Source organism: Coenobita brevimanus, chromosome 115 (genome assembly GCF_032717465.1).
Source record: "Coenobita brevimanus isolate Jiangsu-jjx chromosome 115, ASM3271746v2, whole genome shotgun sequence".
NCBI lineage: Eukaryota > Metazoa > Arthropoda > Malacostraca > Decapoda > Coenobitidae > Coenobita > Coenobita brevimanus.
This window is the reverse complement of record NC_137068.1, coordinates 421,113-435,000: the sequence shown is the minus strand read 5'-3', so window position 1 is coordinate 435,000 and position 13,888 is coordinate 421,113. Positions and strand designations below refer to the sequence as shown.

The window sequence follows — 13,888 nt, the reverse complement described above, 5'->3', positions numbered from 1 at the left end:
CTATACACTGAATATTGGATTTCCGGTAAACTGATTCTCTCTCTCTCTCTCTCTCTCTCTCTCTCTGACTCACATCCTCAGCGGGAAGTTTGACATTAGAGGAGCGACATTTTCTTTGGGACAGACCGACTGTTAAAAAAAACAAAAAAAACAAGAGGAAAAGGTCATTTGGTGTAATGATAAGTTACTGCATCATCATCATCATCATCATCATCATCATCATCGTCATCATCAAAGTTATCATCATCATCATCGTCATCATCGTCTCATCATCAAAATTATCATCATCATCACCGTCGTCTTCATCAAAATTATCATCATCATCATCGTTGTCGTCATCATCATCATCATCATTATCATACAGTAATATTCATCCCTAAATCATCATCATCATCGTCATCATCATCATCATCACCAGCAGCAGCTTATGACACGATGATAATCTCATAAAATGACTCTCTCTCTCTCTCTCTCTCTCTCTCTCTCTCTCTCTCTCTCTCTCTCTCTCTCTCTCTCACCCCATATATGTATACCCCATAGAGGGCGGGAGGGAGAGAGGCGAAATAATGAACTCGGTGTGTGTCGACAGTGACGTAATGAGTAAACAAACCAACCTCGTGACGTCATGGGTCTACCTACGCGGGAATCAGCAAATTTACTCTGGAACACTGTAATTAGCACCTATAGCCAGATTCTTTTTACTATATATATAATGTGTTCACCCTAACCTGGCAATGATCCGCTATACAGCACGATTGAAGGTTTTAAACAGATTGAAGGGTTGATTTGACTAGTAACCAAGGAGACTTATTCCTACCTCATAAATAATGCTCACTGAAGACAGTTTTTAGTGGAAGAATTTGACCCCCTTATGGTGGCCACAACTCTGGTATTGCAGCTGATGCCAGGCCCATATTCACATTGGTTAAGGAAGCTCCCTAACACCTTTTCCCTTGCGATTTATTCATGGATGTGGCGTGTTGATATCCTTTTGTACGTTATTTGTGCAGATTGTAGCAATGTGAGAAGGATTTATATAACACAGAATTGAACAGGAAGGTGTACTAAGCAAAATAAATCGCTTAGGAAAAAGTGTTAGGGAGCTTCTTGGTGTCAGCGTATGTCAGGTTTATACGGAAATTCATCTACTTCATTCGGATGTGGTGTAGTTTATATTATTGTGTGTGTGTGTGTGTGTGTGTGTGTGTGTGTGTGTGTGTGTGTCTAATTTTTATGTCGGTTTAATGTATAGTTTTTCTTTCTTAAATGGAACGGAATTTTGAGTGGAGGTAACGCTTTTAATTGCGTTTTTTTAATCAAGAATTTTTAAAAACATAGACGTGAGGAAGTCATGCTAACCACACTGAATAGATGTTGATGATGATGATGATGATGACGTTGATGATGATGATGATGATGATGATGATGATGATGATGATGATGATGATGATGATGATGATGATGATGATGATGATGATGATGATGATGATGATGATGATGATTATTGTTATTATTATTATTATTATTGTCTGGCTCATCACATGCCTTGGTTTTGAGATTACTACTACACCTCTACACCGTTCCCACAGCGCTTCTTCGTGACTAGCATCGCATCCATTCGATTTATATTTTTTCATTATTACCAGATGTTATTGTATTATCCAGGAAGGCACCCTGCTGACGTCATGAGGATTTCCGTTTCCGTTTATGTAGAGGAAGGAGAAGGCGGGATTTACGAATATTCTTAAGATCCCTAACACCTCTCACTGAGCGACTTATTCGGTGATATTTTTTTTTTCCCCTCAGTGTAAGTGGTGGCGAGCATCATCCACTCACTTGATGTAGTTCTGCCTATTTCGTCCGTCACCTGTATCATTTCATCGTATATTTTTGACAAGGCTCGCAACGCCTCTCCCATAGCGGTTTATTTTGCGTTTTGTGTATCCTCAGTGTAAGTGGTGGCGAGCATCATCCACTCACTTGATGTAGTTCTGCCTATTTCGTCCGTCACCTGTATCATTTCTTCGTCTATTTTTGCCAGTACTCGCGACACCTCTTCCATAGCGATTTATTTTGCGTTTTGTTTATCCTCAGTGTAAGTGGTGGCGAGCATCATCCACTCACTTGATGTAGTCCTGCCTACCTCTTCCTTCACATGTATCATTTCTTTGCTTTCACACCTCAATATATATCTGTAACACCTCTTCCTTAGCGATTCATTCTGCGTCATACCCCTCGTTATATCGTGTGTGGCTCTGGAGATTTCATACAGAACTTCATCCTGCAGTCTACCGGGTTGACGTCAGCAAGATCCGTTATAAATATTGGCCTGGGTAACACTGAGAATTTGTGGTGAGAGGAAGTTGTGTGATAGTGGCGGTGGTAGCAAGGATGTGGTATAGTGCCGGTACTACTACTACTACTGCTGCTGCTGCTACTGCTACTAATGCAATTGCCACTACTGCTACTATTACTACTACTACTAATGCTACTACTACTATTACTACTACTACTACTACTACTACTACTACTGCGTTGTGGTGTTGGTGAGGATGTGATTGAAAGTGTTGAGAGAAAAACATTGAGATAGTTTGGCCATGTGGAGAGCTTGGAGGATGAGAGACTAACTAGAATGAGAGACTAACTAGAAGAGCTGTACATCTAACCCTATCCACTCATACGCTGATGACTCCACCCTTCACCTTTCCATTCGGTTCCCGCAACGCCCATCTCAACAGTTACTTCAAGAAACAAGGGATGAGGCTATGGCACACCTAATGTCTGACTTGGCTCGTATCTCTGACTGGGGTAAAAATAATATGGTTGTCTTTAATGCATCTAAGACTCAGTTCTTACACCTATCAACCCGACAAAATCTTCCACAGGTATACCCATTAATGTTTAATAATACTCAGCTTAATCCTGCGTCATCCTTGAACATGCTTGGGGTTTCATTTACTCGGGACTTATCTTGGAAAGATCATATTACATCTCTTGTAAAATCTGCTTCCAAAAGATTGGGTGTGCTAAGCCGACTCCGCTCTTTCTTTACCCCTGCACAATTGTTGTCTCTATACAGGGGTTTTATCCGCCCCTGTGTGGAGTACAACTCTCATGTGTGGGGAGGCTCCCCACACACAGCTCTTCTCAATAGGGTGGAGTCAAAGGCTTTTCGTCTCATTAACTCTCCTCCTCTTACTGACTCCCTTCAACCTCTGTCTCTTCGCCGCACTGTTGCATCTTTATCTCTTTTCTATCGCTACTTTAATGGTCACTGCTCCTCTGAACTGTCTGCTTGCATTCCTCCACCTCTACGACGTGGGCGTAGCACCCGTCTGGCAGCAAACTCTCATCCCTTTTCTGTCCAACTCTCTAATGCAAGAGTTAACCGTTACTCCCAGTCATTCATTTATGCAACAGGTCAGCTCTGGAACTGTCTCCCTCTATCTGTATTTCCTGCTGCCTATGATCTCCAGTCTTTCAAACGCAGTGTGTCCAGGCATCTCAAAATGATCGGATCTTGAATTTGGCTCTCTATTGTATTTTGTTTTTCTCTTGGAGGGAACTGTTACTGCGGGCTCATGGCCTTTGATTCCTTCTTCCTCGCATAAAAAAAAAAAAAAAAAAAAAAAAAATATGAGTGAGATGGAGGGGGAGAGGAGGATGAAGACCAAGAATGAGATGGAGGGATAGAATGGAGAGATATATGAGAGGGATGTGTGGGTTGGAGGCAGGAAAACCAAATGTCAAAGGACAGGGCGACGTGGAGGCGATTTGGTTGTGGCCACCCTCAGGATTAAGGCGTCTGGCAAAAGATCAGATTTTTTTTTTCCAGTTTTTTTCTGACTGCAAAAAAGACGATTTATTTGGGGAAAAACTTGAAAAATCTCTCTTAAAAACCGACTAAAATTTGTCTGTAAATACCAAGGCAGTTTTAGGCCAAGTTAGAGTGAAAAGAATATATATACCGTCAATTTGTGGTGAGGGTCTACTTCTGTGACGCGGCTGTCAAGATGGAGTGATGGTAATTTGAGATCAGATTAACGTAGAAAAGCGTATGGCATCGTATTGTGATGTTAATCTGTTGCTACAAGTCCATTTGAGAGAGAGAGAGAGAGAGAGAGAGAGAGAGAGAGAGAGAGAGAGAGAATTTAGACCAAGGTAAAGTGAAAAGAGCGTAGCATCCAATTCCAGTGTTAATTTTTTGTTATATCTGAGTGGTGCAGATGACCATTTTAGTTCAGGTTGAAGTGAAAAGAGTATAGTTGTGATTATCAGGTTCAAATCTTGGCGGGAAAGGGAGTAAGGGCCCTATTGACAGTGTTTCCATGGGGGTATTTTCGCCTCTATGTGCTCCTGACTCAGAGGTGAACAGTGCGCCCTTCCATTGTTATCGGAGTCACTAAGGTCACACACAGGATACACACGAGTGATATCACAACCAGAATAGTATTTTCTAGAACATTAACACAGTGCTAGATGCCTGTACTACTATGTGTATGCAGGTCTGTCTATCTGTCTGTCTCTTTATAGCCAAACGTCTAAATCCTGTAAGGAGTGCCCACAAAGAAATCGCCTTCTTGTCGCCCTGTCCCATGCCATTTCGCTGCCCTCCCCCTCCCTCTCTACTCCAGCCCTCCACCTCATCCTCGGTGTCTCCCTCCCTCCCACCTCACTCACATGCTCTCTCCTAGTTAGTCTTTCTGCATCTAGGTATATATATAGCTAAATGACACTTCTACATATACATACAGCTAGATAGTAACTCAGCCTAATATTCACAAGATATACATTGGTGGATGTGATTTTTATAAATAGTCTAAATTCTGTGTTATTATGCATTCCTGTGATTTTATGGATGAATTATGAGGGAGATATTTTAGCCCATAAGATCATCAGTAATTGTAGCCACGTAACGGTGAGAATTAGGGCCAAGTTGATGATGTGCTGGTTAGTGTTAGCCCAAGAATAAAGTAACATACGTATTAATAAGTTATGGGTATCTGATTTATAGATTTAGATGGAAGGAAGGAAGGAGGGAGGGAAGGAAGGAAGAAATAAAAGAAAGAAAGAAAGGAGGAAGGAAGGATGTACTGGATGGATAGATCTATGGATAGACAGTTAAACAAATTGCTACTAAACAAAGAATGGAAGGATAGACAAGTATGTGGATAAAGAGAGCCATGGATAGGTAGACAGATACATTGATAGACAAGTGCACTAAAACAGCAAACTTACCCAGTACAAGCGTGGACACAGCCAATATCACGACACACGAAGTCACAGCAATGGTAGGGGAGGGAGTGTGAGTTTTAGCATTTAGTCTTGCCCTCGTGTTTTTGGGATGGGATGCGCAGGTCTTTGTATTCTTTAACTTGGGCCTGGCGATGGTGGGGTAGGAGGCGCAGGGATCAATGTGTGGTACCGTCATTTTGGTTGGAGGTGTGTATTGTCCTCTTCTCCACCTCTTTCAGCTCATCACCTAACTCCACCTCCTCACTTGCCTTCCAGACTACTCCTTCCGCCTCCTCTTCCTCACTGTTTCATTGGGCATGCTGAAAGGAACGAGATGATTGTAGTGGTTTATTGATATTTTTCTCCATGTTCTCCTTCACCACAGCTCACCATCTCGCATCCTAAGCCACTCCTTCCTGCTCTTCTTCCTTTCTGCTTCGTTGAACATACTGAAAGGAAACGAGAAAATGCTGGTCCTGGAACGTATGATGGTGTTTGACGCATATCACCTCACCTTCCCCCTCAGCCTACTCCTTCCTTCATCTCACTCCTGCATCCTACACTCTGAAAAGAAGTGAAAAATTGATTGTGCAAGGTTTATGTTGCGTTTTTCACCTCACACACCCCATGTCGTCACCTCACACACTTCCCTCTTACACTTCTTCCCTGTCTTCCTCACTGCTCCATCAGGCATGCTGGAAAGAAATGAGAAATTGTTGTGAGGGATTTCTGGCAGAGATTGGCTTAGGCAGGGAATTCGTGGAGAAGGTTTGGAGAGGCCTTTGTTCAGCAGTGGACTTGCAGTGACTGATGATGATGATGATAATAATAATAATAATAAGCCTTGTAATGATGATGATAATGATGTGATTGATCTGAGTTGTCTTATGCTCTTTCCACCTCATTTCCAATCTATTTCATCCACCTCCTCGTTAGACTCTTCTGATTTGGACTAAAATTCCCATCTGTCTATCTTGAATGCTGGGTTGTGAGAACAGATTGACACTAGAATATGATGCTAGTCACGAAGAAGTGCAACGGAAACGATGTAGAGCCGTGGCATTGTCTTTTTCTGCCACTGAGCAACGTGAAATAAGCTGCAAAGGGACGAAAATCTGGACCAAGGTAGTCAAAAGAGTACGAATACCATATATATATATATATTTTTTTTTTAATAATAAATCCCAAAGGTCACTAATCGCTGCCACCAGGAGATACTGTGATAACTACCGGCAGTCACAGGCTTGAAAAAAACTGAAATAATCCTTACTGTGGTGTATCATCATCATCATCATCACTAGTACAACCACCATCACCACAACCACCACAATAATAATAATAGTAATCATCATCATCATCATTACAGTCATCACCACCACCACTACAATAATCATCATCATCATCATCATCATCATCAAGAGGCGTCCAGGTGTGCATATAGTGCCAGAGAAGCATTATCAGTGTAAGATAAGACAGACTTTGATATCGTGTCTCTGATAACCTCAGTAACCCTTTCACTGGTGACTCACGCATAGTATTTTTCGTGTGTGTGTGTGTGTGTGTGTGTGTGTGTGTGTGTGTGTGTGTGTGTGTGTGTGTGTGTGTGTGTGTGTGTGTCTTTCCCCTAGAGGTTTACATCCAAGGGAGGGTTGAGGTTTATTGCTCATATAATGTCGCTAAGGTTAAGGAAGCTCCCTAACACCTTTCCCTTAGCGATTTATTTTTGGATATGACTGGTTAATATACTTTTGTACGTTATTTATGCAGAGTGTGGCGATGATTGAAGGATTTATATAGTACAGAATAGAAGAGTAAGGTGTAATGAGCAAAATAAATCGCATAGGAAAAGGTGTTAGGGAGCTTCCTTGTGCGATCAGTCTCGGGAGGAGCACTATACTTCTTTCACCTTAACTTGGCCCAGATTTTCGTCCTTTTGCGGCTTATTTTACGTAGTTCAGTGGCAGAAAATAATATTGCATTGCCTCTACATTCTTTTCATAACACTTCTTCGTGACTAGCATCATATCCTAGTGTTAATTTGTCGTTACATCTCAGTATTCAAGTTGATTATCATTTAATACATACATACATACTCTTTACATACATACATACATACATACATACATACACATTTACATACATACATACATACATACATACATTCTCTTGCATACATACATACATACATGGGTAGATAGATAAATTAGTGGATTGATTGATGAGATAGATAGATAGATATATAACAAGGACCTCAAGCGCTTACTTTCCACGCCTCCTCGTCCAACCTGCTTCCTACTTCCATAGTGCTTATTTCTGGGTGTTTCAGCACGACACATCACAGGCTAGCTTTTGCCTTTAAAATTTGTGGAATTGATTGTCTATTATATGTCGATCTATCTGTCTATCTATCCGTCTGTCTATCTATCTGTCTGTCTGTCTGTATCTATATGTGTCTGTCTGTTTATTGCCAGCCGCCTTAATCCCGCAAAGGGTGGCCACAAACAAATTGCCTTCACTCCTCCCTGTCCACTGCCATTTGTCTGCCCTTCCTCCAACTCATTCCCCCCTCCTTTATATATCTCTTCTCTCCATCCCTCCATCACATCTTTGGTCTACCCCTCCACCTCACTCACATACACTCTTCTAGTCAGTCCCCTATTCTTCATGCTCTCCACACGGCCAAACCATCACAGAGTATTTTTCTTAAAACTCTCAGTCACATCCACATCAGCACCACAACGCTCCTTAACATCCTCATTTGTCTGTCTGTGTCTCCACGTACCTTCACATGCTCCACATCCACATCAACACCACAGTGCTCCATTACTTCCTCACATGTTTGTCCAGTTATGAGGCAGCAGTGAGTCTTCTTGGTTACTAGTCAAATCAGCCCTCCAGTCTGGCTATACTTGACTATAAACTAAGCTGAAAGGAAGTTGGGGATCTTGATGGTGGTAGAAGAGAACCTACTTTGCTAATGGTAGGGATATTTTTAAAAGGTAAAAGAACCGTACCTGCTTTCGGATTGTCAGTATTGGCGGGAAAATCATCTCAGTCATCTGCAACAGCACAATCTCACACGTTCAAACTTTTTATCATATCAGCGCTTGAGGAATGATTTTCAACCTTATTCTTATTTTCATATTCCTCAAAGCTGTGTTTTAAAAAGAATTATACATAATTTTCTATATGTAGCGAAGTTAAACCACCCAAAAAATTGAGATAGATAGATGCATGGATAGACAGATAGATAGTTTGATCGATAAAGAGTGGATAATTGTGCCAGTTCTTATCACCACAAGTTTACACAATTATTTTCTTCATTAAGGCACATAAGGAGTATTTTTCAGCGTCATCATTTTCTTCACAGCTCGCCAGATAATTTTTCACGATCATACACAGTTCTGTATATGAAGGAGTGAAGCCAAAAAAGAAAAAAATGTGTATAAGCAAGAGTCAATGTTATATCAACTGCTGTCACAAAAATCATACGCACTTTCCATCATTACTTCGCCTAAGGATTTGTGAGTGTAGCGAGACTCCGAGTGAAGATATTAAAAAGTGGAATTTCGCCACCAAAGATATAAATACCCAAGATTGAATGCCAAATGCGTCGGTTATACACAGAGATGAGGTTGACGGAGACAGGGGTTGTGTTTGTTTAGCGAGACGGCAATTTTACGCCAAGTTGAAGTAAAAGGAGTACAATTTCGCCACCAGAAATATAAATACACAAGAGTGAATGCCAAATGCTTCGGTTATACACAGAGATAAGGTTGACTGAGACAGGGGTTGTGTGTGTGTAGGGAGCGGCGTTCGTGGTATCAGATAAGGGCGCTATCTCTGTTATCAGCATCAGTAAAACACTCACGGCCAGCATGACACCTCCTTAGCGACCATCTGGTAACGGTATGGCGTTTTCACCCGATGGGACTGGGTAAGGACTCCAATAATTCCCATATTACCTTAATACTACGTTGTGGTTTTGATTGTAGGGTTGAGTCTCCTTGGTTACTGTTGGTTTCCACGTAAGGGAACTGGCACACCTTCGTGGTTGCTGGAAATTCGGTGAGCCCTGCTTATGAGGCAGGGATGAATCTCCTTGGTTACTAGTCAAATCAGTCCATCTATCCATCATCCATTCATCTATCCATCCATCCATCCATCACCCAGTCCTTTCACGTCCCATCAGTAGCTTACGGTCCCTGGGCTAGGCTACTCAGTCCCAACATGTCACCAGCTTCACTCGCCCCTGAGCGGCATTATGTGACCAGTCAACTCTAACCATCCCTCCGATATAAATCCTTGCAGGCTCACTCAGGTTGGAGCACCCAAACTCAGTGTACCAGCAGACGTTATTTGGCTGTATGGTTACTTCCCAGCGTAGAAAATTAATCGCCTAGTCATTCGAAGGCAGTATTGTGAGTGGATTGGTAGGAATAACTCGCTTAATTAGGACTAAGTGGGTCAGTAAGAAATGCTACGACCTCTTCCACACCCTTCAACATCACTCCTGTCACAGCTGATATTGATAAGACTGGATACTGATAAGACTAGAGGCCCCAAACCCATTATCTAAAGCTGCCTAATCAATGTGACAGATGTTATAGACTAAGATTACACATTTGACGTCATCTGCCTAATTACAGGTGGGCTTGAGAGGAGATCACGGCTGTTTTGGAGTGTTTTTGTTGGGTTGGAAGAAATTGGAAGATTCTTTGAGTGGTTCTGTGCTGTTTTAGGAAGTGGATAGATAGATAGATGGATAGATACAGAGAGGAAGTGTGTGTGTGTGTGTAGATAGATACAGAGAGGAAGTGTGTGTGTGTGTGTGTGTGTGTGTGTGTGTAGATAGATAGGTAGATAGAGAGAGAGAGGAAGTGTGTGTGTGTGTGAGGGGGGGGAAGTGCGTTCGTATTAGAGAGAGAGAGAGAGAGAGAGAGAGAGAGAGAGGAAATGCGCAGTGAGAGAGATAATGCATATATTCTAGCAAAAACAGGCGTGCTTAGCTAGATAAACAAGTTATAGAAGGCCGTGCACAGGAGAAAAATATATGTTCCTTATAATCAATGTTTCTAGAATTGATATGCCTTTTGTAGTAGTAGTAGTAGTAGTAGGAGGGGGAGGAGGAAGAGGAGGAGGAGGAGGAGGGGAGAAGTTGTAGCAGTAGTAGTCGTAGTAGTAGTAGTAGTAGTAGTAGTAGTAGTAGTAGTAGTGGAAATTAATTGTATCTCTTTTATTTGCAGCAGGATGTTAGAAAATGAGATAAATTAAGAGATGGCTCTAATTGGGGGTACTACGTTGTGTGTAAAACTGGTTCACATTTGGCTGGGACTGATAGGGTGTGTTCTTTTCTCTCTCTCTCTCTCTCTCTCTCTCTCTCTCTCTCTCTCTCTCTCTCTCACACACACACACACACACACACACACACACACACACACACACACACACACACACACACACACACACACACACACACACAAAGATCTGATGGCCACGTGTAGGTAGAGTGGATGGGTGTGTTTGACTAGTAACCAAGGAGATTTCAAGTTGAGATTCGCCCGTTTCTCTCAGATGAAAACAACAGTTGTAGCACACTGCTGCTTGGTCTCTTCCTTCCTTCCTTTCTTCCTTCCTTTCATTCTTTCCTGCCTTCTGTCCTTCCTTCCTTCCTTCCTTCATGCCTGCCAGCCTGCCCTTCCTTCCTTCCTTCCTTCCTTCCTTCCCTGCCTACTTATTGGCATACATACATACTTTCTTACTTGCTTCGTTACCTACATACATGCATACATACATACATACTTGCTGACTGACTTATACATACATGCATACATACATGCTGAGACACACACATGCATACATACGAGGACATACATACATGCATACTTACACACACACACACACACACACACACACACACACACACAACTAATCTTACGCATGCCATGGTCTCCAGTAGTAGTTACGATGAAAAGAAATTGTAAGTATATAAGTGAATTAGTAGTAGTTAGGGTGACTCACTATCCCTTCAGTGGTAAACAGGATATGCGTCAGTGGTAGTTATTATTTACTTGTATATGTCTACTTAAGCCTTTGAGCCTGTGGACGTAGAATAAGTTCCTATGGGAAGAAGAAAGGAGTTGCTTTGGACCCTTTATGGTATCCAGACCACCAGACAGCGATAGATGGGGCGTAAATTTCTATCTATCTGTCTGTCTATGTATGTATCTATCTATTTATATCTCTTTGTCTATCTGTCTGTCTGTCTGCCTATATTCATATGTCTATGTCTCTGTCTATCCATCTATATCTATTTGTCTGTCTATCTGTGTGTCTGTCTATCTTTGTACCTGTATATCAATCTATGTCTATCTATCTTTCTATCTGTCTATCTATTTATCTATCTGTTTTCCTTTGCTTTAATAATTTCGCTCTTAAATAAACAGTCTCACCTCATACTGGATGCAGCACCAGACAACGGTAAGCTGAACATAAATTTCTATCTATCAGTGTATCTATATAAACCGGTATATATATGTATCTACCCATATCTATCTATCTATCTATCTCACCTCAGACTGAATGCAGCGGTGAAGGGATGGTTTGTGGATCCAAGTATTGTCTTTTATGCTTTCAGTTTTTCGCCGGAGCTGCGGTGTGTGTGGTCACTTCTTCATCGCCTCAAAATCCAAATGCTTCAGTTTTAGGATACGTGTCACCGCCCATTTCAGTGCTCCATCTCTCACTCTCATGAAGGTTAGATGGCTTTTCTCTCTATGAAGTCTTTTTATTTTATTTCTTTATTCGTACCTTCCTTCAAAACGCATTCGCTGTCCATTTCAGTACCGCGTCTCTCACTGTCATGAAGTTTAGATGGCTTTTCTCTCTCTTAGACGGGTTTTCTGTTTTAGTATTGATTTCTTTCACTGTTTATGCTATCCTTTGCACTGTTTTTCCTTCGCCTTTGCTGATCACTTCAACATCGCATCGTTGCTGTTTAAATATTCACTCTCCTATGTGGTTGAATTTTATACTGGACATTCAGCTAATTTTCTCATGGATTATTTTTCATTTAAGACGCATTTGCTGTCCATTTCAGCACTGCGTCTTTCAAAAAAATAAATAAATGCATAGATAAATAGACAGATCGATAGAGAGTTAAATAAGAGTGCCCATATATTGCCTATACTCTTTTTACTCTAACTTGGCCCAGATTTTCGTCCTTTTACAGCTTATTTCACGTAGCTTAATGGCAGAATGAGGTCATGTCGTGGCTTTGCACACATTTCATAGCACTTCTTCATGACTAGCACCATATTCTAGTATTAATCTATTGTTACACCTCAGCCTTCAAGATGGGGAGATGGAAATTTTACGCCAAGTTAAAGGGAAGAGAGTACAGTCCCAGTTGAAATAAAATGACCAGAATAATAGGAAAGAATATATCATAATTACTAGTTGTTGTTGTTAGGGAGAAATAGCCAGAATAATGGGGAAAAAAAAGCCCAAAATTAATAGTTGTTGAGGGAAAAAATAACCAAAAGAATAGCCAAAAAAAAAATATATATATCAAAAAAATAGTCAAAATAGCAAAAAATAGTAAAAAATAGCAAAAATTAGCCAAAAAATAACCAAAAGAATATTAGAAAGAATATATACGTGGTGATAAATGTTGAGAAATATTAATAAACATTGATGGTTTTTTTTAATGTTGATAAATGGTAATAAGTGTTGATAAATATTTAACAATGTAGATAAATGTTAATGAATGTTAATGTTGAAAAATGGTGATGAATATTTACAAATGCTAACAAAATATAGAGAGAAATCACTTATTGGTGTAGGCGTTCTGGAGGTAGGATACCAACTGACCAGCGGTCCTAGTGCCAGTGCCATCCTCTCTCTCTCTCTCTCTCTCTCTCTCTCTCTCTCTCTCTCTCTCTCTCTCTCTCTCTCTCTCAAGTAGAACAAGGAGATTGAAGAGTATTTTATACCACTGGAAGTATTTTAGGTGACAAGTTACGTAACACCTCTTCCTTAACGATTTATTTTGCTATTATTCCCTAGATCAAGTACATGAAGTTTATGAACCTTAGGTATGGGGTAGGACTGAGTCTTCTTGGTTACTGTTCCATCTTTTACTCTAACATGGCTCAAAATTATCATCCCTCCATCTTGATTACTGAGATGTAGCAAGGGATTAGCACTAGAATTTGGTGCTAGTCACAAAGAAGTGCAGCGGAAGGGATGTAGAGCCACATTTTGTCTTTTTCTGCCAGTTGCTTAATAAATAAAACTACTATATGGCTCTACATCCTTCCCATAGCACTTCTTCTTGACTAGCATCATATTCTAGTGCTGATCTACTGTTATAACTCATCATTCACTATTGAGTAACGATTATTTTAGGTCAGGTTAAAGTAAAAAGAGTTTAGTACCTGTTTTAATCACTCATTCTCCGTCCACTCCACATGGCAGAACAAACCTGCCTTTTTTTTTGTTTTTTTACATTCCAGGGTGATTGTCGGAATAGAAGAGTGCTGTATGGCTGTACATCCTTTTCGTAACACTTCTTCATGACAAGCATCATATGGAAATGTTAATCTGTTTCTACTGCAGTTTTAAAACATAAGAGAGGATGACTGCAATAGGC

At 40.8% G+C, this 13,888-nt stretch overlaps 2 protein-coding genes across 2 annotated transcripts in view; both read right to left on the bottom strand.

Annotated features, from left to right (window-relative positions):
* Window positions 1-5,431, bottom strand: part of LOC145418588 (uncharacterized) — a 37,067-nt gene extending 31,636 nt beyond the window's left edge. Inside the window, exon 1 of the mRNA XM_080286955.1 lies at window positions 5,239-5,431. Coding sequence (XP_080143081.1) covers window positions 5,239-5,431 — 193 coding nt within the window. The remainder of the gene's footprint in view (window positions 1-5,238) is intronic.
* Window positions 1-13,888, bottom strand: part of LOC145418637 (protein argonaute-2-like) — a 163,540-nt gene that overhangs the window by 63,505 nt on the left and 86,147 nt on the right. The gene's annotated exons all lie outside the window — the stretch shown is intronic.